Source organism: Aquila chrysaetos, chromosome 6 (genome assembly GCF_900496995.4).
Source record: "Aquila chrysaetos chrysaetos chromosome 6, bAquChr1.4, whole genome shotgun sequence".
NCBI classification, from domain to species: domain Eukaryota; kingdom Metazoa; phylum Chordata; class Aves; order Accipitriformes; family Accipitridae; genus Aquila; species Aquila chrysaetos.
The window spans coordinates 2,696,888-2,721,327 of record NC_044009.1 but is presented as its reverse complement, the minus strand read 5'-3'; the positions used below and the strand labels follow the sequence as shown (position 1 = coordinate 2,721,327).

General features: G+C 39.4%; 3 protein-coding genes and 1 long non-coding RNA gene across 16 annotated transcripts in view; 1 reads left to right on the top strand and 3 right to left on the bottom strand.

The window, feature by feature from the left end:
• Positions 1 to 285, bottom strand: part of CDK11A (cyclin dependent kinase 11A) — a 34,511-nt gene extending 34,226 nt beyond the window's left edge. Inside the window, exon 1 of the mRNA XM_030017593.2 lies at positions 155 to 285. The gene's annotated coding sequence lies outside the window, so the exon portion shown is untranslated. The remainder of the gene's footprint in view (positions 1 to 154) is intronic.
• Positions 29 to 13,877, top strand: LOC115342751. Of its 6 annotated transcripts, none has more exons than XR_003923886.2 (10): positions 32 to 218; positions 569 to 641; positions 1,209 to 1,362; positions 4,348 to 4,493; positions 6,116 to 6,292; positions 7,088 to 7,201; positions 9,616 to 9,697; positions 10,270 to 10,356; positions 12,394 to 12,541; positions 13,029 to 13,877. XR_003923886.2 is itself a non-coding variant. In XM_041124169.1 (9 exons), exons 1-8 carry the CDS (start codon positions 181 to 183, stop codon positions 10,323 to 10,325), a joined length of 840 nt encoding a protein of 279 aa, XP_040980103.1. In that variant the 5' UTR covers positions 29 to 180; the 3' UTR covers positions 10,326 to 10,356; positions 10,477 to 10,635. The 6 variants fall into 6 exon arrangements, 3 of the variants coding, with proteins under 3 accessions (XP_040980103.1, XP_029873501.1, XP_029873500.1); XR_005932619.1 differs by lacking the exon at positions 9,616 to 9,697 and having other exon boundaries at positions 47 to 218; positions 13,029 to 13,393; positions 13,485 to 13,877; XM_041124169.1 differs by lacking the exons at positions 12,394 to 12,541; positions 13,029 to 13,877 and adding an exon at positions 10,477 to 10,635 and having other exon boundaries at positions 29 to 218.
• On the bottom strand, positions 8,800 to 10,482 carry LOC115342755. The gene is made up of 3 exons (XR_003923888.2): positions 10,375 to 10,482; positions 9,877 to 10,104; positions 8,800 to 9,777 (listed from the first exon to the last, which is right to left on the bottom strand). It is a non-coding gene; the product is annotated as an uncharacterized LOC115342755 (long non-coding RNA).
• A 1,070-nt stretch (positions 13,878 to 14,947) lies between the features above and the next one.
• NADK (NAD kinase) overlaps positions 14,948 to 24,440 on the bottom strand; it is a 30,935-nt gene continuing 21,442 nt past the window's right edge. For all 8 annotated transcript variants that reach the window (XM_030017623.2, XM_030017622.2, XM_030017621.2 and 5 more), the window contains 5 exons: positions 24,251 to 24,402; positions 23,638 to 23,737; positions 22,846 to 23,003; positions 21,570 to 21,652; positions 14,948 to 20,463 (listed from right to left, as the gene is read on the bottom strand). In XM_030017623.2, coding sequence (XP_029873483.1) covers positions 20,316 to 20,463; positions 21,570 to 21,652; positions 22,846 to 23,003; positions 23,638 to 23,737; positions 24,251 to 24,402 — 641 coding nt within the window. In that variant the 3' untranslated portion in view covers positions 14,948 to 20,315. The remainder of the gene's footprint in view (positions 20,464 to 21,569; positions 21,653 to 22,845; positions 23,004 to 23,637; positions 23,738 to 24,250; positions 24,403 to 24,440) is intronic.

The following is a 24,440-nucleotide window of genomic DNA, read 5'->3' as shown; positions in this document are numbered from 1 at the left end:
GGGGAACGGGAGAGAGGGAAGGAGGGAACGAACGCCGAGGGCGCTTCCCGCCCGGGACGGGGAAGTGACGTCCCGTCCCCCTCAGCCTGCCCCGGAAGTGCGGGCGCTGCCCGGAACCCTCGCGCGACCGTTGTAGCCATGTAGGTACCGTTACCGGAGGGGGACGGCACCGGAGCGGCCATGGAGGAGGAGGAGGGCGGCGGCGGCGGCAGCGACAGGTAACGGCGGGAAGGCCGCAGCGCTTCGCGCCATTCGCGGGAGGGAGGGAAGGAGGCCGGACGGAACCAAGCGTTGAGCGGGAGGGGGGGGCGGCTCTCCCCGCTCCCCCGCCTCCTTACCAGGGTGGGGGGCGTGGGGAGGGGAGGAGCCTCGGCCGACACCCTCCACCCCCCCCGCCCCCACCTCTGGTTGGTACGGCCCAACGCGGCGGCGCGGGGCCGCGCTCCGCCCCGGAGCGGAGCGGGGGGAGGCCGGTGTCGGTGACCGTGTGTCCGTCCGTCCGTCCCGCTCCCTTTCCCTTCTCTCCCCCTTCCCCTTCTCTCCCCCTCCCCCTTCTCTCCCCCTCCAGCGCCGCCGCAGCCCCCCCTCTGCCGAACCTCACCCCCCGGCACCGGCAGCTCATCCCCACGCCCTGCGGCCCCGTGAGTACCCCGCTACCCCGCCGGGAATAACGGCCACCCCCCCCCCCCGGCCTTTTTTTTTTTTTTTTCTCCTTACTGCCAAACATCACAAGAAAGTAAAATTATTTTTGCTAGCGTGGTGCAGTTTGGGTGTCCGAGATTTAGGCTGCGTGGGGTGAATGGGAAAAAAAAATAAATTAAAAAAAAAATCTCCCGCTCAAATCCTTTGCCCCTCGCTCAGGAGTGAACCCTTCTCCGCGGTTTTCTAAAACCGAAAGTCTGGATAACGGGGTACTGGGAAAAAGTTGCTTGCTGAACATCGCGAGGGACTGAGAAAAGTAGAAGGCAGGCTGTAAGTATAACACCAGAAAAATCTAGGCTGAGATTAATCACGGAATAAAGTTGGATTTCTCCCTTCCTCAGCGGTTTTGCAGTTCGAATTCAATCGCAGAGTGTTTCTCTTCCTTTTTCCAAGGGAGACCCTGCACTTGTGTCGTTTAGCCGACGACACTTGCTTTAATGTGCTTCTTAGCAACAGCAACTAGTTTATACTGCATTACGTGTTTAAAACATTTTCTTCCTTTACAGATAAAACCTTGCTCAGAGCTATCATTTCCTGTGAAGATCTACTTCTGTGTCACTATTTTGTCTCTGCTAAGTGTGATAGGGCTAACCGTAGAGACACTCGTTCGACAAACTGAGGAAGATTTCACCATTTCTCTTATTCAGTTAATTGGAGTTGGTAAGAAACATACTGTTTGTATTTTAAAACAAACGCAATTTTTCCCAAGGTAGTAATTAAGCAGCAACTGAAGTTTCTTTTTTCACTCCATTTGGCCTGATAATGTTACACGTAGAATCTTCTGCTAGTTTAGCACTAACCGTCTAGATGCTTTTGCCATTGTTGCTTTTTCCAGTAGTATTTTAGGGAAAGGATCAGTAATGGATGTGGTGTCATCCAAAATAATATTCATGTGTGAATAGTGCGAAAAAATACTCAGGTTTTAGGAAGTTTTGCTGTAATTGGTTTTCTTACTGGAGTTTCATTAGGCAGATGTGGCAATGATTTTGCTTTCAGACAGCTGTCACTTTATGTAAGATATACTGAATGGTCAGCTATGCCAGAAAGAGCTTACCATTTCCCATTTTAACATCTGTGCCATAATATGCTGGAGAATTCAGAGGTGTCCACGCTCCAAGGCTTGTCCTAGAACGTACATCTCCTGACCTGAGCCATGCTTACACCTGAGTTGTAGCTGGTTTCAAGGCACCTTCTTACATTGCAAGAAACCAAACATACACAGTTTGATCTGAAACAAGAAAACGTTAAGTCATCTCTCTGTGTTAAGTTCCTGCAAGGATGTTGCTTCACCTGAAGTACTTAAATAAAAGAAAACAAGGACCTCATTTTTTTTAAAGCTCTCTTTTTTTTTGTCTAATAATTTTTGTCCTACTGGAAGCAAAATCCAAACTTCCCTGGATATTTGCAATTAGAGCTTCAGTAGAAGCTTAGGTTCATATTCCTGGGTCCATTTGTATTAAATAGAAGTGAAACTTAACATGAAAATAAATACAACTGTAAGTATTTTAGGAAGTCCTCTGCAATGGCTTTAGCAGGTCTTGGCTGTTGGCTCGCTGGCCAAAACAGTGTAGAAAAGAATACACTCTGTGGGTGTAACACCTTGTGTACAAGAAGGACACGCTAATCATAAGCAGTCATTGCTTTCCAGCTTTCACGCTTTCACCCAGAGGGAACAAAGACAATAGATTTGTTCCAGATTCTATAATTAGACACATAAAACAATACTTTTATTCCAAAACCCTGGTTTGATTAGCAGCTTTTCACACAGGACTCAGCATACCAACCAAAATTGCTATGTTAGAACAGACCATTGGTGCCTCCAATCTGTCACACTCTTTTTTTTGTTAGCAACCACTGTTTTGTGCTTCAGAGAAAAATGAAGAACCTTCATAACAAACCAAATGAATCACATGATGTTATAAATGGGGAAGTTGAAAGCATGCTTGCTAATCTATTTTACCCCCTCCTACCTTCTGTTGATACTAATTAGTATTCTATGCTGCAACACACACACAGGAAGAAGCGCACGCCTCTCTCAAGCCTCTGGTTTAAATCAGGAAAAATAGTGTATTTTTAAAACATTACTTCAGATTTCAAAGGTTTCATGTAAACAGAAGGTGTTTCAATGTATTAGTCAGTAAAGATAACATAATTCAAGGAATGTGTTAAAACTGTGATTGGCTTACCTTGAGATTTCAAGATGTGTAAGCTAACCTCCACAAACATGCCAAAACCATGTTTCCTATAGGCTAGACAAAGACTGACAGAACTGATAATAGTTCTTAAAAGAAAAAATAGATGCCCTGGCTGTAACAATCTCTTGGATTCACTAGAGAAATCTCTTGGAAATCACTAGAGAGATTTACTTTAAAGAGGGTTTGGGATTTAATTTGTTGGAAAATGTTCACTTACCACAAACAAGGGGATGTCCTTTATTTCAGAAATGTGCATATGCCATCTCTGCAAAAATCTTAATGCTCAGCAGCAGTCTGTTTTCAAATTATTTGTACAGACTTCTTCTGATTTAGCAGCTGAATTTTCAAAACAAGGAAATACTGTCTTAAATCTTGCAGGTCTTCCTGAGGTCACAAGCATGCAAAAAAATCGTATGAGTCACTTTGTAATTTGCCAATCATTTTCAGTTTTCTCAATCACTTAATAATTAAGTGAAAAAGAAGTTCATTCACTAGACCGTTTTTTTAGAGAGACTGAAGTTGTTATGTTACTTTGAAAACTGCTACGACCCTTTGTCCCCATGTCCCAGCCTAAAAAAACTAGATTATTTGATGTGTGGAATCCAGGAAGTAGCCCTCTGGAAAAAGAAATCTATTGTTACTTTGTTTATGGTAACAATTAACTAGTGTTTGCAGGAGCATCCTACATAAGAACAAAGCACTGATTCCTGTTGTTACGAAAGGAAAGCCTCTTCCTTATTTAAGCTTTGTCAAAACAGCGTAGGGTCCAACGCTGACAGCTAACTGTGGTGTTAAGAGTGGTGGGTTTTGATGTATTTTATAAAAACGTAACTCAGAACTTGTCCGAACCAGTTCTTTTCTGGACTATAGTTTGCAGGGTGGGGCGTTTCAAAATTTCCACAACAAAAATAAACTGTTAGGAATCCAGCCTAAGTTCAATTCAACACACAAGCCATTTGTAGCGGTCAGAACCACGCAAACAATACTGTAGAGGTATGAGTACGAGTAGTAAATGGCTTGTTAGTCACTTGAATTACTCTCACTGGGAAGATAATGTAATTTCAGTTCTTCAATAAAAATGGTGTTGCATCATTGAATTCAAATACACTGTTCAACATACTGTTCAATATAGTATTACTAGAATAACATACCACAGCTGCTGATTAATTTGGATAGCTAATATGTTGCCGTTTTCAAAGTGTTACTTCACAAGTAATTTAAAAATCTAACAAATTACTTCATTTCTTGTATGCTAAACACAGGGGAGAGTACTCATTTTAAGTATCTGATTCAGGCTCCTTGGTAAGTATAAAGATACGCTCTTGACTGAGGAGCCAAAGTTACACGGTCCTGATACTTCCATTTTGTCATGTGGATCAAGCATATCGAAAAATTGCACCATGTGCAATTTGTGTTCACCTGGTAACTGACCTTTCCTTCTCCTTCCCAGTGTTCTGTGTATACTATGTGACTAGAGGAATCCTGCAGGAGAATCGCCAGGAGCTCATCGTCTTTGTTCTTTCCATCTTGCTAGTGATGTTTCGTTCCATTGTCAACTTCACAGTGCTCTCTGCTGAGCAAAAGCCAAAACTCCTGGTTAGTCTCCTGGTTTTAATTAACTTTGCTTTTCTCCACATCTTGGATTTGAAAATCTTGGAAAGGCAAGACAGCTGTGATAAGGGCACCGATAACAGAGAAAAATCAGGCTGAATTATTCCTACCATCATGCCCCTCCACCACAGCAAATCTGTTTCTCTGAGCTATTCTATGGGTTTCTTTGTGGCAGTATCTGAAAGTAACATAAATATCAAAGAATTTATTCACAAGGGATTACTGCAGAAGGTATCCTTCACTTCACCTACTCTCCTTCAGATTTCCATCTATAAAATGACTGGCCTAAAGTCACGTAAATCTAACCTACAAACAGAACTGGAATCTCAAGTCTATATGCAAGGGCACAGCCATTAGCCCCGCTGCTCCGTAAGTGCAGCCATGTATTTTTATGAGAGTTGTGGTAACCTGCTGCAAGGAAACAAAAAAATACAATGTGCTAGGGGAGGTACTGCCATTCCAGATTATCTTGTTTGCATTTCATAACAATAAAATTTAATACAAGGATTGTATTCTATGCGTTACTAAGATTTGTAGTTAAACTTCCACTTGCTGTGCTTCTCAGAAGTCCCTCCCTTTTGTGGTCACACATTTACGACAAATGTGAGAAGGAGGTTCCTTGCTGTGAAGTCATCCAAAAATTACTCTTTGATAGAAGAGATGGCAACCAAGCTAGGAAGATACAGCAAAGCAGAATTTGCCTATTCAATTTACATATCAGTTGTACATTTACTTAAACATACTTATCTACAGCAAACTGGCTTGTTAGGGTCAATAAGGAACAGGCATCAAAGAGATGCAAATTACTTTAAGGTATGGATCCCAGTCATCAGTTTATATATTAAACAAGAACCTCAAAGTAAAGCCTGGTGTAGAAGATGTACTATTAAGGACTTTTTTTTACTACTATAAAAGTAACTTGGATTACTGTAACTCCTGCTTCCTGAGCAAAATTTCTGAGCCAGAATAAGGCATACTAGTATAAATATTCTTATATCAGTGTAATTATGAAGGATGTTTTGCTACTTCAGCCATCTTTAAAGCAGCAGATATTTTGTGTGAATGCCAGCAAAGTTGTGGATACAACCCAGACAAAAGCAATGTTTTCCAAAATTTAGTAAGTACAGCATTCAGAATAACCCACTGTCCCCACTGAAATCAATAGGGAAGATTCTTACCAGGTGGTTTATGCCATACAGGAAGCTTAGAGCCGGTCTCTATCAAAGCAAGCTGTTTCTTCAAACTGTATGATAAAACCTCAAACAAAACCTTGCTAAAAGTCGTCATGATATTATAGGGAGTGCAGAGGTTATGCTTCTCTTAACAGTTGTAAAACTACTACATCGAGGGTAACGTAAACCAAAATAGCCAAGGTTGAGTTTACAGTTATTACCAAGTGGTTGCAACAAATGGCAAAAATCATGGCCTGATCTTTGCCACTTAACAGTGTGGCAAACTGTCATCTTTAATTGTTGTCTATTACAATGCTATTAATAGGCAGCCTGGTTCTCCTTACTCCTTTATTATTTCCAGTGGGAAGATTAAAGGTTAAAGACTGTCCCTATTTTGGCATGGCCAGTCACATCCTTATTTCTCTTTCCCATCAGGCCCGCTTCATTCTGATCCTTTTGGTTGGCTCCTTTGATGTGATCTGTGCCATCATCCTCATTCAGAGTCAAAGCATGATGGCCTTTCGAGTGGGTGGTGCTCTAGAAAGCCTACAGTCGCAATACTTCATGCTGAACCTCTGTTTTTCCATGTTGACCTTTGATCTTCAGGCACAGGTATAGAACTCTCTCCCCTGGGTTCCCTTTTTTCCCTCCTGTTGAGAAAATCTTAGACTAGCTGAGCTGAACTATTAACTTCCTAGAGCAATCCTGCCTGTATCTCACTTTTTAGATAAGATTAGCTTAATAATGGTCATCTCTCCAGGTGTTTGCTATAGGGGAGCTTAGTTAAAATCCATAAAAAATGAATCAACATATATTTTATCCTCGTCCTGCCCAAAAGGAGAACTGAAGCTTATTTTTGGGAAGTTTTTCCATAAAAACAATTGCATCCAGAAGCTCCAATGCAACATGGCCTCCTAAAATAAGAAAGGTTATCACTGCACAACATCTCTGCCTACAGTCTCTTGCTTTCCAGCTGTCTCCTGCGTTTGAGAAAATGATACTGGGATGGGAGAGGGAAGCCTGACTTAGTGGGGCAGTCAGGGTGAGATAGCAACATGAAGTTACAGACAAGTGAAAGGAACCCAAGATCTGTTTAGAAAGAGTTTGTACTTCTGTACACTACCCTTCATTCTTACTTTACTATGTATTACCCTGTATTGCCTTATGCTTTATCTGGAGCACATCCTACTGCCTTCCCTGTTCTTTGTTGTTGCTAACATGGCATACAGGGAAGTACGTCTGTCCTTGTGTCCCATTCTGTACTGTTTGTCAGTTTCTGAGGAAAAATTTTAGCCTTTAGATCTGTGCCCAGCTTACTGTTGCTGGGAGTCTGTGTCAAGTATTTTTTGGTGGGCTGTATGGTCTCAAACTAACAATTTTACCAAATCTTTGCCTCCTCTCTTTCAGCTCTGCTTGTGTGTTCTGCTGATAAGCCTGCATGAGATCACCCTTCTACATAACATCATCTCGGCAGCAGGGGTGCTTTGGGCCTGCCTGAAGGTGACCATTAGCATCATCGCAGTAAGTGTTACACTAACAGCGACACTAGCAAGGATAGCCAACTTCTGAGACTACAAGTTCTCACCCCGAGCAATTATCACAGGCTGGGAAGTCACAGCCATCCCATTCTATGTAATACTGCTAAGTGGAAGGGAGCCAGAATGGATCCCAGCAGAAAACAAGAGCACCAACAATAATGAAGTCAGGTTTCTTACAAATCTGTGTCTCTCAACTGAGTGTACAGGATGAAATGTCACACTATCGTTATTCCTTTCTGAGGGACATTGTTTTATTCTCAGTGCTTGATCACCTACTGTAATGAAGCCTATAAGATCACATTATCTCCAATATTTCTACCTCTCTGAGAAGGTTAGGTGAAACTTGCAACAGTCCTCCAAATTATTATGGATATACAGATGCAGTGAGACTTGTATAGGCCTTATATCCTTAGAAAACCACACCAAAAAGATGAGTGGTCTGCTCCTTTATTGGGGCAGCTTCTTTGAAGGTGAGTGGCAGTTTTCAGGTTAACGTAAGGATTTGTGAACTTGAAATTTAGTTTTTCATGTCAGTCAGACTGAACTTCCTCCAAAATCTTGAGAGCTCTGTTCCAAGAATGATTGCACAATCAGGGCCAAAGTACATCAGATATGTGAGTTTTTTATTACCAGGAAGGAGGTTAGGGGGTTTTGGGTTGGTTGGTTTTTTAGACTCCTTGGGTGTTTGCTTTAGCCATTCAGCCAAATTCCTGACAGCTGAAGTACAGCTTTTCAAGCGTTTTGATTGCTTTCCTTGCTAAAAATGGAGCTAGCACCAAGCACTGTGCTTTTAAAATACTTTAGTAACTTGAGGTGAATAGTTGCACAGAATCATCTTTCTCCTGAACTTTGGAGCGTTGTGGCCACTAACAGCTATCTAGCAAGGAAAAATGCAGACAGGACTAACTGTGAGTGTGACACTTAGGAATGCAGACAGGGATATTAAACAGCTTGGTTTCCTCCTAGGAGCTCCTTAGATACCTTTGTGAGGCACTGGATCTTGGCTTTCAGTTAAGTTGTATCGGGTGTGGAAAGAAGGGAGTAATGAGAAACATGTCTGTTTTCCTGCTAGGATTTAAAGTGTAAACCTTTCAGCCACTTTTCCCCCACCATCAGAAACGAAGTTGATCTGACCTGTTGCCCTTCACAGATTATGAGTTCTTTGCTTCTCCTTTATTTGCCTTTAGGCATTAAAAGAGGCACTGCTTCTTTTAAGAAAAGAAAGAGGTGCTTCAGTTAGATGGTTTCTTGTCCTAACGTACGTGATATTCCTTATGCTTTCATCAATAGCAAACGTGTTTCTTAATAGTTCAACTAGTAATAGTCAATGTCCTAGGGATAAGTACATATTCTTGCCCTTTGCTCAAAACTGCGTATGTTAGAACTACTTGAAAGCTACTTTTTACCCCATCTAGGTACATTACTGACTTCTCTGCTGGAAGAAGTTAACAGCGTCTTGTCTAACTAAGAAATAGGAAATGTAAAATTAATGAAAAAAAATGTAGCGCTGTATTTCAGTAAGTGGCAGCACTGCAGGGCAACAGCAACTTAGAAAAGGTGGATACATTTCATAGGGGTCTGTCTGGTAGCTTTGCATCCAAGGTAAAAATGATTCTGTCTCAGGCTAGAGCATGTAGACAGTTTGACAGAGGGGTGACAATAGGAACTCCTTTTCCTTACCCTGTTCAGACAAGTTTTTCACAATCAGCTGCTGGCAGAAAGATGCAGCAGTAGAGAAACATCTATCATTGTCTTGTTTGGTGCTCTCAGAAACTGCACATGCTATGAGGTTGCTATGTAAGAAAGGTACGGAGACATACATAACCCACCAGAAAGTATAAGCATAATAGAAGGAAAAACTTGGAAATGCCTCATATGTGGTCCTTTCTGGTAACCACAGTACCTGAAAGCACAGCTTAACCTCATGCTCCCTTATTTCTGGGTTGATGCACATGTCATTTCGCAAGGGGATTTTTCGTTATTTTTCTTCTATTTATATACACACTCTCCCATTTACTTTAGTGGATTTATTTTTCCTAATCTCCATTATTTATTTTCTCTCTTTTCTCCTGTTAATTACTAACTGTCTCTTTCTCCCTCCTCTTGTTTCTCAGCCTTTGTTTTCCTTTCCCTTTTGGTCTTATCTTAAGAGGAGCACTATGCAGTACCACCGAAAACAGAGACAATAGGAGAGGTGGCAAAGAACAGACTCCCTTAGGGGAGGGACAGTTCCCTTAATACTTTTGTAGAGGTTCACATATTGACCCTTGCAGAAGAATCAATATTGGTTTTGGGGGGAATCTGTGGTTGATCAGATGCATCAAATCTTATCATAGTATTGGGGCAGTCACTGTTTTCATTCCCAGTGACTCAGTTGTTTTTCTTTTGTTTGCTCAGACCTGCCCTTCCAGTTCAGGACCGCTGAAAGTTGCTACCTGCCGGAAAGCAGTCCATCGTTTCTTCTTTCCCAAGTCCCAAGGTTAATTGTGAAACAAAGTTTTTCTGACAGTTAAATCCTCTTGCTTCTCCCACGTTTTAGTTCTCAGTGACTTTATTTCTCTGTAGTAGAAACAAAGGTGGAGAAAAAAGTCAGAGTGCTTTCATTCAGTCTGTTAGCTATGAAGACTTTAATTTGTTAAGAGAAAAATCTGAGCATACCCAAAGAAAAAGTACATCAGCGTAAATACAACTCTTCTGAGTCAGCTGCTTTTCCATTTAAGCTAGCTGGGAGTTGTACTGTAAGCATTAGAAGGCAGAGCTGAAGAGGATGCCGAGATGGCTCAAATCACACACAGCTGTCAGGATGTGTCCATGAAACAACCAGCTCTGATTTCACCAACATCACTCCTGGCCCAGCTCAGTGGAAAACAGAGACAGTATTTCCTGCTAAAAAAACATAGGTAGAGAAGGCAAGAGGAGAACAAAGTTACAACTGAGAACTCAGCTAGACCAACGTTTGAAATGCTATTGAAAAATCAACTATATATAGCCTTTATAGAGTATATAGCAACAAGTTATAAAGTTATGTATATATCTCATCTTATTTTACAGATCTTAAAAGAACTGAAACCTCTGGTGTGGATTTTTCTGGGTCAGAATATACCTGAAGTAGTTTATCTCATCTACCTGCTTTACACGGTAATTCATCAAACTTACTTGCTCAATAACAGGGAGCAAGGCTGGAGGCCTCCTCTTCATTACTGGATCCTTGGGCCCAAACCATGGTGCCTCATTCCTGAGCGTACCCCTTCGTTGCAGCTCCTGTTAGAATCAATGAGAGCAGCAGGCACGTCCTACCTCTTCAGGATCAACTTTTCAAGACAGGAACCATGTCAAATTGCTCTTGAACTGATAGTTAGAGGGAGAGGCCCTGGAAGTCTCTGCAACTGGCAAAGTGTCCGGAATGATTAGGGCAAGATACAACAAAATCCTCCAGTACAAGATACACAGCTCCTCAAAAATGCCTACCCTCCTTCACAAGAAGTCTCAAGTGGTGCCAGAGCATTTGACCACCTGCAGGGCCTCAAGTCATTGTATTTTAAAGAATTTCTTAGGCAGCATCCCCAGCTGTCGATCCTGATGTAGCCAAAACAAGAGACAGTGCAAGCCCAACAAATTCCAGTCTTAGGCATTTTTTTGGCACTATAATAGCAATAAAGCACTTATCACTGGGGCACCCCAGCAACTCCCACAACACATGTGAAAGGAGGTAAGGAAGAAGGGCAAGGGCAAAGCAGATTGGTCATCATGGGAAGGACTCAAATGCTGATAGCAGCCAGTGTTTCTCATACTTCACATAAATAGTCTCCAGGTACTGATAAGAGTCCAGTGGCTGCAGTCATCCAAGTCCTTGGGGTTCTATTAAAGTATGCAGTCAAATCAGGCTCTTCCAATTATTCACAGGCCTGTTTGATCTGGCAAAGCACAGAAGGACCACACACTGTCTTTGGTGGCTATACTTTACTTGTCTTGCAGTTAGGAAGAAAAGTACAGGTGGCGGCTTCTGACATTAAGAGTAACATAACAACTTGAAAATAGCTAGGTCTCCTTCCAATTTTGTATGGTAACAATGAACACGCAAGAGTGACCAGTAAATGAGGGCATGGACATGCAATGCAGTACTCCTCTGCTAGAAAGATCTGTAATGTAGTCACTTCTTCAAACCAATTCTTTTTAACATCTTTTATCTGACTACCTGAAAGGTGGAAAAAAAAAAAGTAAACTGCACTTACTGTTAATTACTTCAGCTCTGAAAAAGCTGCTAGTTTGACTCTATATAGCAGCTGCTAACAACCCTGTAAACAGGAAAATTGATAGAATTTAATAGACAAACCAACTAACTGCACCAAAATTGGCCAGGACATCCATAACCTGCCTCAATTTGGAATACACACCATTGGGTTTGTTAACAAATCAAAGTAGTCAGAACTGTGCTTTTTTAAATCTCATCCTGACGATCCCTAGGCCTGCTAGGGCAATGACTCAAACCTGCAGGAAGGGGGAAAAGAATACTGCTAGATCTTCGTATCTTTCTTTCAGTACTGGATTTTTGCAGAGGTCTCTCATCTTAGTATTAACTTGCCTGATCATACTTTGTTCATGGGAGCAGTGACCCCTCTTCTATGCAGTAGATAGCTGCAGGATATAAACATGTTGCTTTTAATTAAAAGTTGCCATATTCTCTGTGTCAGACCTCTCAAAAAAGCACAGGTTAGGCAATTACGGATGTCATAAGCACAGTAATCGGGCTAGCCATGAATGAAAATGGGATCATGAAGCCAGCCCCTGGACATGCGTGACAATAACATTACAATGACAGCCAGGGAACACAACTTCATTCTGTATTTTACAGTGGAAAGAAACTGAGATGTAAGATGAAGTCTGGTTTCCTTATCTTCAGCTTAATCGTTCTTTCAGTCTGGGCACAATACTGTTTTCATATGACTTCAGTGCTGCAGAGATGAGATGGTGTATGCATTTAGCTAGAGTCAGCGCGCAGCCAGGGAATCATGTAATCGGGAAAGTAAGACGGTTTAAAAGTGACCAGTTCCTCGCCCCCCCAGTTACTATCCAGTGACTTATTTCAGAAACTTAGTGGTTGGTTGATTGCATTTTATGGCTTCAGGGTTTTGTGGCACTAGGTGTTGATTGTTGTATGTCTCTATTTTCCTGCAGGTGATAAGGGAGTGGGGCAAAGGGAATTCTTACACTCTGGAAGCTGCTTTCATTACCGGCTCTTGCATTTCTGTTGCAATAAAATCTGTTTTGTTTTGGGCACTGATTCATGTCTACCGCAGCTTTGGGCAGGGGCTGAGAGAAAGAAGTAAGTACTTAAAAAGGTTGCCTTAACTATGAAGGTTGTAGCCTATTGTATCACAGTCACAATTAAGTAGAGAGCTTGTCGAGCCAGGAAAATAGTTAGGGATAGTCATAATAAAAGGCAGATCCCTAATGACATCAAGCAGTACTGCAGCCTCAGAATTTACTGGCCTGACAAAGTTCAGAAGATTGGATGGAACATAACGTGATTTCTCCCTCAAGAGAACTGACATTAGTCAAAGTTGCTTCTAACCTACGTAAGAATCACTGCTATCCAGAAAAACAGACCTGTGTGGAAAAATGTCCTCTACACAAGATACATGTAATTTTTCTTCTTTATTATGCTGTATAACTGCCTTATAACAACTGAGAGAGACAGAATAAAGGGACCTAGAGAACCACTAATCTTAAACTACCCAAACCTCCTTTTACAAGAAGGACATAAATGCTGCTGGGCATTGGCGTTGACTAATCTTCCTTTCTTCCCACAGTGTTTTCTTCCTATGGAAGGATCGACTCCTGAGCATCCCCCTTGTGTTCTATCTGCAGCTCTTACAGAGTGAAATCGTAGTCGGGGAAGTTCTGATCAAGTACTTGCATTCAGGATGTAAGACAATGGGTCAGTTTCACAGAGGTATAGGAAGTTGCTCAGAAAAACATCTATACATTTCTTGGTTCCTATCGTGCTAGGGAACTATAGCAGCACAGCTGGTAACTTAGTTTAAAAAGCAAAGTGCTCTCGGGAAATTAACAGTAATCCTCTCGATTCAGTGAGTTTTGCTGACAGGACAATGCATCTTTCACTCGTTGTTTTCCTGATGTTGCTTTGTAACCGCAGGAGGTTCACAACATGCATGTGAGTAGAGAATGTTGTTAATATAAATGCTGTTTTTCTGGATATACACAAACATAATGATAATAATTTGCACATCCATCTTACGTACCAGAGTCTAGAAGTGGATTGCCCTACCATCATTTCTCAACTCCGACCTGTTGCTGAACAGAGGTCAAGCACTGAAGTTGTTTCGGTGACAGCTGTATTCCCTGATCTCCGCTATGGCTGTGTGACGGCTTAACTCCAACAGAACGGCTAGGGCTCTTGTTCTGAAGTCAGAGGAGGAACATTTCAATTTTTTTTGTTTTTTTAAATCCCAGCTACACATGAAAACTACGCGATGTAATCTTATGCCTTCCTATAGTGTATCTAACCAATGTGCCATTTCATACACCAGGCTGACTGTTAAACTAAGCCTTTAATATTGCAATTTAAAAGTTTGGTATTTTATTGATTGGAACCTTTAGCTACTGGCTGTCTATTTTTTAATAAAGTATAAACACAGTTTGTGCATGGAAAATTATTTCTCGTATCAACAGCAAGAGTTCAATGGGAAGCCTGTTTACAAACCCAGTACGGAAGAGGCTGGAACTGCAATTCACATGTGCTGTGAACATTACCATCATACTCCTCTTCGGATACATCTTTAACTTGGAGATATCTGTACACTGCAGAAGTAGTTAAAATAGTTTATTGCAGCTTATTAGGGAAATGTGCAAGGATGATCTCAAAACTTCTATAAAAAAATATATTTTTCTCATCCTAGTCTTCTAAACCTGAAACAAATCTACTTTATTGATAGCACAATGGAGGCATGAAGAGGTTGAATGTCTATGGTCAGACTGCATACAGCTGACAGTATCAAGAGAAAGGACGAGTGTACCAGCTGATGACTATGACTTCATTCCACAAGTCAAAATGTGACTATGAATTGTTGCTGAAATGGAGGAACACGATTAAGCATATTCAGTCCTTTTCTAAAACTAGCAAACATGCAGCAGGTCTTGCCTAGAGCAGGACCAGCAAGGGAAGACTTTGATCTTGCAGTAGGCCTGTACTTGGTCAAAATTAGCTGAAGAAAGTAGGCTTGTGCTATGCTCCTTTTATCTTCATAACAAGGAGATGGCAGAAACAATTGTATCATTAAAAGGAAAAAAGTTGTGATTACATTCAAACATTTATCTCCCCCAAAGCAGGAACATATTGTTATGCCTTGGAGAATTAACCGTCATATTTTCACAGAAAAATGTTCTTATTCCTGACTAAGGGCTTGTTAAGTTCCTGTGGAAATCTGCCTGTTCTTTTTCACAAGGTCTTGAAGTTAGTATTTGTGTAGATAAGAGCTACTACGCTGAATCTCTGAAAGTTTCCCGATACGCAGTCCTGTCACAATCTGCAGACAGTATCTTTGGCCTACTCTAAATTGAAGCACTTTATTTTTTGCCCAGCCACTCTAATCCTGGATATAGACAATCATTAAACCTACTGGTTCAGACAACCAACTTCACATTTTCTATTATTAAAGCAGGAGATTAATCCAGCTAATTCCAAAGTTAACTTTGGATAAATGCAAAGTTACTCATCACATTTTTTATTGGTATTCGCCAATAGAAGAGGAAAACAATAGGGACAAATCACACTATACCAAACAAATGGAAGCTACTGCTCTACATGTCATCAAGAACCTCCTCTGTCAACAGCATTTAGCAAGTTTTACCCAGAATATGTAAAAGGAGATTTCAGTTTTAGGTAATTTGCACAAATTCTTAACAACTGATAAATACACAAACATTTTCCCCTCTGTGATCAATCTTTTCCGTGCTATATGAGAAATCTCTCAAAAACAGCATGTAGAGAGGCTACTTTTTCATATAGAGTAAAATAAGTGCACCCAACAGGAAGAAAACGTCCAAACCACTCATATGCTTCATTTTTGCATTATTATCTTCTACCTGTTCTTTGTTGAAACCTTTGAGTACAATTTTTCATTGTGCATTACTGAAAAAATGAATTAACTTGCTACTTTCCCATCACTACAAAGTATTGGTAATTTTAATGCCATTTCTCTGGGTATAGCTTCCTGCTTTTCTGTTTGAGGACAATACATGAGACCAAACTGTTTTTCCCCATTGTGCTCATGACTTCCCTCAAAAAAAGCTTCAAGCTGCTGTGCACATGTGCAACAGCTGATACTAATCTGGATTCCAGAAAAGTTAAAAGAACACAGCACAGAAAGACAGACATTGACAGAGTAAGGAAGAGCATTTAGGCTTTGCAATCCTGTGCCCCACAGTAATAAGTCATTAATTGGTATGGCTAATTCAAACTGTCTTTAGAACATAATCATGTTTTTATGAAACAAATCCTAATACCACTATAAACGCTGTATGCTTCTCTACCATTCCTTTCATTAATTAGCAATGCAGTAAGGCATCTCACAGTTGCACAAGGAGCATGAGACTGTCATCAAGAGGTACGACTGCTGCACACAACGGGAGACCCAGATTAAATTAACATTTATTATTTCAGGGAACAGCAGCAACAAGTACGAGCTGTGTTGACCTTCACATCCAGTATGAGATTTTTTTTTTTAATTTCCCAAGATGGCTGTAATCCATACTGCCACCCGATGCCTATGTGAACAATCTAGATTAAACTACATGTTGGTACCAACACCCATTTCAGACTATCATGTAGACACGCTGCAGGGCAGGGTGAAACTAGAAAAAGATGGCTTCAGGCTTCACACAGGTTTATGGCCAAATCTGGGCTACTTTAAGTTCTCCTAACTCTTAAAAACCCAGGGTAAATCGATACAGCCATTTTTTAATCAGCCCAACTGAATTAATTTTTGTGCCAAAATTTTTGATACCTCAGCTTGGAAAGACTCTGGGGGGGGTGGAGAATACTTTTTGCTGGTTCAGCAAACTATGGTGATCACAGCTCTCAGTGCTAGAACTGGGCCATTTAAACTGACAACAGTAAGAAAGCTTCATTCTGGCAAGACAGGACTAACAAACTGCATATAAACTATCTCAAAAGCTTCATCTGTAAAAATAAGGGTCCAGTCCTTGGCAATGCTGCTTCCCTGCTTTATGCATAGGCAATAGAGTGTCACTGTCACAGAAATGGTGGGTTATTATTCTGGCCATGGACAGCAAGAGTTTGTCACTAGCCAGCCATAAGATGGAAAACTCTAAGGTACCTTGCAAAGCAAATGAACTCCATTTAAAAGCAGCTGTATTACCTGCATAAGACATTTCCTCACATTTATCAATCATTGGACCTGCATGAACTGTTGGAATAGGTTACAGGTGAATTATGAAATCATAAAAAGACATCATGATCATTAGCCACAAGGTTCACGGAAGAAGTGTCTAGAACTTGGCCACAATGTGCACAGGCAAAGATAGAATGGGCACTTAAACTACATTTTCAATGCTAAATTTACTGGGTATCCAAATTATCTGACATTATCTCAGATTATTGCCCTTAACTATTTCTTTCCTCATTTTTCTACTCTTGGGCCTTCAAAAAAAGTAGTTAATGTAGCCCAACTAGTTGTACAGAAGATTTGTTTCAACTTGCACAGCAAATCCAGCTTTTATTGTGAAACTTTTGAGAAAAGACTAGTATCAGACATATATATTCAAAAAAGCCTTAGGTATATTTCCAGAAAACGGATGGTACTGTCCCATGAGACAATGTATCAAAAACCCACACTGAACATTTGCCTTCCAAGCAAGTAGTTCTGTATACGTAATTTTATATTCTCAACAGTCAAAGTGCTGCTTTACAAATCCAACTTTACAAAAAGATTTTATTGAAAGGATTGAAAAATATTTGTTTTCAACAATATTTAAAACAAGTTTTCAAAGCATTAACAATATGTAACAGGATTTTTCCTCTTTTAGAAATTCAGTACACTGCTTTATTCCATACTACATCAGTTGTTAATAACTTCTTAAACTCTCTACTAGAGAATAACTAAAAAAAAATTAATTTCCAAGCTTCCATTTTGGCCCTTTGTAGACTGGAAAGGATTTGTAGGTACAGTGACATTTACAAACCCTTATATTAGAAACACTGCTCTTCATCAGCAAAAACCTATTTTACTAGTACGGTTTAAAGAAGTTACTTTGAGTAAGCTACATGAGCAAAATGAGCTTTTATTGCCAATATAACCAAGTCTGCATTATAGCTTTTTTTCTGGTTCAGCTGTGGTTTGAACAGAAGTTACCCACACTTAAAGCAGTTAAATATGCAAAACTTGAGCGCTGTTTAAACCTCACTAGCCTGCTTGTGAATTGCTGGTTTGCAGATTAAAGGCCTTGAAAAGGGACTTTGTACAGTTAGACAAGTTTGTAATGTATTAACACAATTTGGGTTGTGTTTTGATGTAAAGCAGCTAGTACAATTATAATAAACACAGCTTTTTGAAGAAAAAGCAAATACTAAAGTCATCATATGACTTTCTTTCCTTTAGTCAGTAATTGCAGCAGTGATCCAAATAAGATTGTTATCTAGGGGGAATACTTGCACAAGCAAAACTGCAGAAGCCTCAAAGCCAGTAATGCAATTGCAGTACATGATAAATTTAAAGACAACTCCTAATCTAGATCTAATCTAGAGAAAGTAGTTAGGTAAGTTTTGATTACAGATTTCATGAACTATGCACTCTGAAAATTAAAGTTCGGCAATTTAGTCAATAATAGCTTTACTATTATAAAAAGCATAAATAAAAAGTGCTGAATATAGTTTTATCTTTAAAAAAATACTAGATAAGGCTCATTAATCATTTCGCCTCACCTCCACAAAATGATTTCCAATTCCTAGCATGCCTAGTATTCTGCTTGTTTTCCACTTAACAACACATTTATATAGCCACTATACCCTGTTCCTTTTCTCAATTATTGCATGTTTAAATAAAATAGTTTCAAAGCAAATAGTCCGACACTTCTATAGTTCAAAAAGTAAACAGTTATTAAATAACTGAATACTCCACCTAGGAAACCCGTAAGCAGCTTCAAAACAGTGATAAAACAATTACTGCAGATTCAAGTGAAAGATAAATTCCAAAAGCTATCTGGATATTCTCCAAGATATCACAAAATTTGTCTATTTAGACCAAATCAAACCAATATTCTATTTTACAAAATTTACAAACCGAGTATTAATTTATATTAACACATTTTCATTGTGATTTGTATCATTAATCAAGAGTTTGCTTCTCCTTTAGGGAAAAGTGCTCTCACCTGGATTTAATAAAATTAGACAGACTAGGGCAGCATCCAAAATGGAAGAGACATCATTTAAACCATCAGAGGACAGCAGGTTAGGCAGAGTTTGGAAATTAATACACTTCCCATTACCACTTTGGACCACATAAACAACATAAGACAATCATGAAAAGTTCAACAGAGCTTCTCACTCCACTTTCAAGGAAATCCCACCTTCATCAGTAAATGAACTCCTCCACAATATTATGCCATAGGCTTAAGTTTAACAGATAACATCCATTCTTTTAATGACCAATGCAGCAAGACTCTGAAAATGCTAAAGTTTGGATAGTATGATCATGAGACTGCACCACAGAGAACATAAATGTAAACATTATACTTGGGTTTGATATTTTTCATTTAAAGTACAGTACAAACCCTTTTTTCCCCAACTAGTTTTTCTGTTGGATTTTGTTTCTGTTTTGTTTTTTCTTTCATAAAAGCACGTACAATAAAATATGTACATAGAGAAGTTAGAAACATTTGAAAGCATCTTAAAAAAGTAAATACGAGACTTAGAATATCTTGAGTGTGCTGAAGGCACCATTGCTACTCTACTGGGAATGTGTCCTCTCATTTATCAGCCTACCAATGCAGTATCCCTTTCTGTATTACTCAGCACCAAGAGTTGGAAGGTATCTATGGAAGTTGAGGGCACTCAGGGCCTCATATAGGATGTTCTTTTCTTCAAGACAATAGTGGAACTAGACAATATAGTAGTAATTGAAGTCCAGATTCTTCTTGAACACTTGGAGAATTTTTTTTTTTTTCCTTTTTCACTTTACAGTCTCTTATGGTACCATTTATTCCAGAGAATCAAACAAAAGTAATAAGAAAAAACAACACACTGATGATTCCCACCAACAGGAACTGCAGAGCTATGAACTAGCTCAGCTACAAAAATGGAGATCACTGTAACAACCAAGTCCACGCTAATGCTCATCCATGCTATTTGTGGATGTTTACACAGTGATGACAGCCAAGGGTCAAACACTGTTCAAATGGGCATAAGATACATATATATGTATATATATAAAAAAAAAACACACAACTTTTTTTTACTAGTTCCATCTATTAATAAAAAACATCCTTCATGGGTGTTTCTTCACACTGTGTCACATTCGCAAGTAAGAAGAAAGTATTTTAAGCGCTGTCTTGATGGGGAGCTCTTCTGGGCAACACAGATTTAAGCTAATAAACAGGAGCTTTTTTTTTTTTTTAAAGAAGATTTTGTAGAGCCTTTATATGCACAGCAGTCTTAAATGGAATTACAAATATACCAAATTAAACGGAGTATTTTAATGCCACTTTTCTATTACGTATCTACGTTCAGCCTACCATGTTATTGGTAAGTTATAGGTTACAACCAAATCTACAGATGTGGTTGTCAATACCAATCAGAAATAATCCATTTTCAGATTGCTCATTTGAAGGAAATTCACACCGGATTACAACAATCAGAGCCTAATTTCTTCCATTCCTACTCTTGGTGGACAAGAAATAGCACAATTTCCAGCCATCAGCAGATCAGACAGATATAAACTATAATCACTATGTACGTCTGAGATGGTGACCACACTTGTTAGCCAAAAACTTAAAAATCCAAGCATATAGAAGGGATACTGCCACTTTCCATTCCCGTGAGTCTTGTTAGATGTAGACACTCAAAATTCTTCTTCTTCAACAGCAAAGTTATTTTGCTTCTTCCGAACATTCCAGTGTAAACACTCAGCCAAGCTTTCAAACCAGTCGCTCACAGGATCTCGGAAACAGATCGAAGGAAGGGGATAGCAAGAGGTAGTGATGCTAATACTGCAACAACACAGGAATACCCCAGTCAGTCAAGGGCAATGAATAGCAATTTTTAAAACAAAACAAAACAAACAAAAAAAAGTCTTCTATTCACTAGCTAACATAGTGCTATGTTCAGCCAATCTGGTGAAACAGCAAGTTTCCATAATCAAGCGATAACCAAGTCTGCAGGATCATCTAAATGGAGTGAACATATGGCTTAAAATTGTTAACAGATGCACTGTGGACAGCGTTCTTTGACACAGTGAGACTACTGAACCCACCCCATGACATCCTGCAGTCTTTTGCTGGTCTTCACATCAACAACACCGGGACAAAGGAAAACGTAAGTCATCACCTTAGCCTTTAAGTTTCAACTACAAGCAACAGCAATAAAAAGTCTAGCACCTAACAAAGGGCCAAATCTCATGTTTGAACCCTTACTACCCTCCTGATCTGTTCTATAGATCTTTCAACCTCAGAGGAAATACAAACAGTTCAAGATGGAGTGTCATGCCAGCTATACATTTTCCTTCCTGGCAACTTGTATGGACCAAGAAAAAAAACAAGTCATCTTGAATGGCAAGTCTACCAGTCACACATCACACAGTTGCCTTAAATCACCTCCCATTAGGATAAACCAACACATTTTGCACATAAAAAATGAGGAAACTTCACACACTGCATTCTGCTCACTCAAGGCAATAGCATCACAAGCGACCACAACCCTTCACTAAGTAAACACAGTTTAAACCATACGGCATTATTCAGAGCCACTGCTTACGTGCAACTCCCATTGGTTTACATCTTCTCAAACTCCTAAGATTTATCTCTAAGTTAAATTTACAGAATTTTCTAAAGACATGTCCATCTTCCTTGCCAAGCATGCCATGTTTACATGCTTTTGTCTTAACATTTCACTTGCTTTCATAGGAAGATCTAAAAAACCCAAGTTAGAAATTAAATGCTTTTAGCGTAGTTTGTGCTGTAAGAGGTGTTAGGGTTTATAAAAGCTTGTTTCTTCACTACCAGCAACCCTTTTGACAGATGTTAGAGAATGAGAGAAGTGCATGAATCAGTATTTTCTATACTTTGAAAGAGATGCCACAATCAAAAAAAGGCTTGACCTGTCTCCATGGCATATTTCCTGCCTCTTCCTTCCATCAAATGAAACCCATGCTGTATTTCTGGCATCCGGGGAAAGCATAATCTGAAAAAGAGAAAAGAACTAAACTTCAGGTCCAAAACCTATTTTTCAAGAGTAAGGAACAAACACCTCCTTCATCATCCCTCCAAGAACAGAATTGACTCTTCGCAACTTTACAGTTGCACTGAAATTCATAATCTGTCTGTAGTAACAGTGCAGTAACACACCACACAAGTTCCAAACCTTCATTTCACGTTTGGGGTATATATATACATATTTTTCTACACACAATAAACCCCCTTGTTATAAATACAAGGTTATAAACCAGACCGACCTTCCAATTACAGACAGTGCATGCTTTAATTCAGTTACACGAGTTGACTTAGCATCTCTTTCAAGAAGAATAAAGTTAATACAGAAAAATAGATTTTAATACATAATGAATCTCAAGCTGTTAAATTTAGGAAGTTTTGCTCATATTTAACATACATTTCTATTAAGAGAAAAGAATTGACTACCATTGGCCAGTAACACCCACTGACGTGACAGTAATTGTGGACTGAGCTGTGCCATGAATAAACATTCAATTTATGTTGTAAAACAGGAACAAAAAACCCAGTACACACTTATTTCTTATTGCTAATCTTCTACCGTCCCTAGAAGAGCCCTTCCAAATATACTAGCTGTCTTCCAGCTTAAGTAGACTGGAAGCTTGTAACAGACACAAGAAGCAGAAAGGGATTCTTCCTTACACATGGGTATTTGTTAAAAAAACACATTAACTAAGTCCATTTCATATTGAGGTACTGCATGCCTTTTCTTCCTGCAAGACAGCATTAACAAAAAATAATTAGCGAATCACAGATAACTCTACCAATATACTCAAGATCTGCAATATTTGTTGTTTTAGCCATGAAAGTAGAATTTTTCATTCCCTTAAATGCCACTGATTTACATGCGCTTTAACCGAAATGATGTAAAATTTTATTAGTCAGAATGCAAATGTATGGATGCCCATTTTACAGAATGTTACACAACTACAGTCCAGTAGGAAGCAGCGTGAAGTATTCCGCTAGTGGGTACATATCATTTTAAACAAAGATGCATTCTTCAACCGGACTTGATCTGGTCCTCCTACAAATGAAAGAATGCAGGAGAAACACAGCATTTCCTGACCGCTTCTGCTTTGGTCAGGTTCACGTGGTTATTACAGAAGTTTTTAACTTACAAAGAGAAATAACAAAACAGAAGCTAACCTTGAGTTCCACTCCAGCAGGAACAACAATAGGTCTGAAAGACAATGAGTGAGGGCAGATTGGGGTGATCATTATTGCAGGAACATTTGGATGAATCATAGAAGCTCCTGCTGCAGCTGCATATGCAGTGCTACCAGTTGGCGTGGAGACAATGACTCCTGTGAAAGGAGCAAAAATTTCATTTACATAAGCATTACAATCAATGTGTTATTCTGGAAGACAACTAAGAAATAGCACTGTTATGAAAATGAAGCAGAGAATGTATCAACTTGTATTTCACAGGAGAATTGCAGTCTAATACACAAAAAGTCAGAAACTCTCTTCTAATCCTGGCACAGCATGTTAGTTCTATGGTTTCATGTAAGTTGCATAAACTTCTAGATCTCAGGTTACACAACTTTGTAACAGTGACGTTCATTTTTTGAAGGATAAGAGCTTTAAAGATGAACTTCTGTATTTCATGAGTTGAGATCTTAGGCCTTCAGCAAATTCCAGATATCCAAGCAAATTTTTTCTACGCTATTTCTTGCTCTTAGACCTAACATACCATACCCAAAGAAACTGCCACTTACTTTTGCAAGTCCATAAACAAAGCTTACAACACTGTAATGCTTCGTTGTGGAACACATTAGCTACCAATGAATAAACATACCTCTTCGTTGCACACTAACATTTTCTGTCACCAGTGAATAAAAGCTTGAGATTTTGTTTCCATGTGAGAAAATCCTCCAGTAAAATAGCAACAGTCTACACATGAACTAATAAGCAATTTAACTCAAGAAGCAGACTCACCATCTCCTTGCACTGTTGTTATCAGGTGTCCGTCTAGAAAGACATCTACATTGGAAAGGTAAGAAGAAGGACCACGATCCACTACAACTTCATTTAGGACCTGCCATGACATCAAATATTACACCAGTCCACTATTGATGACTTGGCAATGTAATAAATGACAAGTTGAAACAAGCTTTGAAAAATTCATACTGATTTAGTACCTGCCAAATTAGACCCTCTTTACAGTTCTGTCTTATCAAGTGCCAGCTGCAGTTGTTAGATGTTAAGAATTATTTCCAGAAGCTGGTTATTAACAATGTCCAGGGTTTTTCTTTTCACTTACAAAAATCTTTGGGATATCCCATTTTAGAACTACTACTTTGTTTTCAAAATAGAAGGAAAATGTTACTAAAGGAAAGTACAATATTAGCACTTATGATTGCAGAAAGTAATGAGATACACCACTTCCTCATTGTTTAGTGCCCATATTGTGAATTAGAGCAATATGGATCTGTCCCACACTACTGGGCTAATGCAGGTAAACTAATGGAAAGGGGAAAGTTATAATAAAACAAGTACAAAGCAATTTACAAACAGCGTATTAGTTCTTTGGCTTATTTTGCCTTCTGACCTGATATTGCATAATTTGCTTGCCCACTTCCTTCTCTATATTTGTAGACACTACTCCATTTTCTTCTATACCATTTTGTACTGTCATTTTCTCTCTGTGCTCTTTTACTACTTTCACCTTCAGCCTGCTTCGTAGAACAAGCGCTGCATTGCCTAGAAGTGAAATATAGGAGAAAGTGCACAAAAATGAT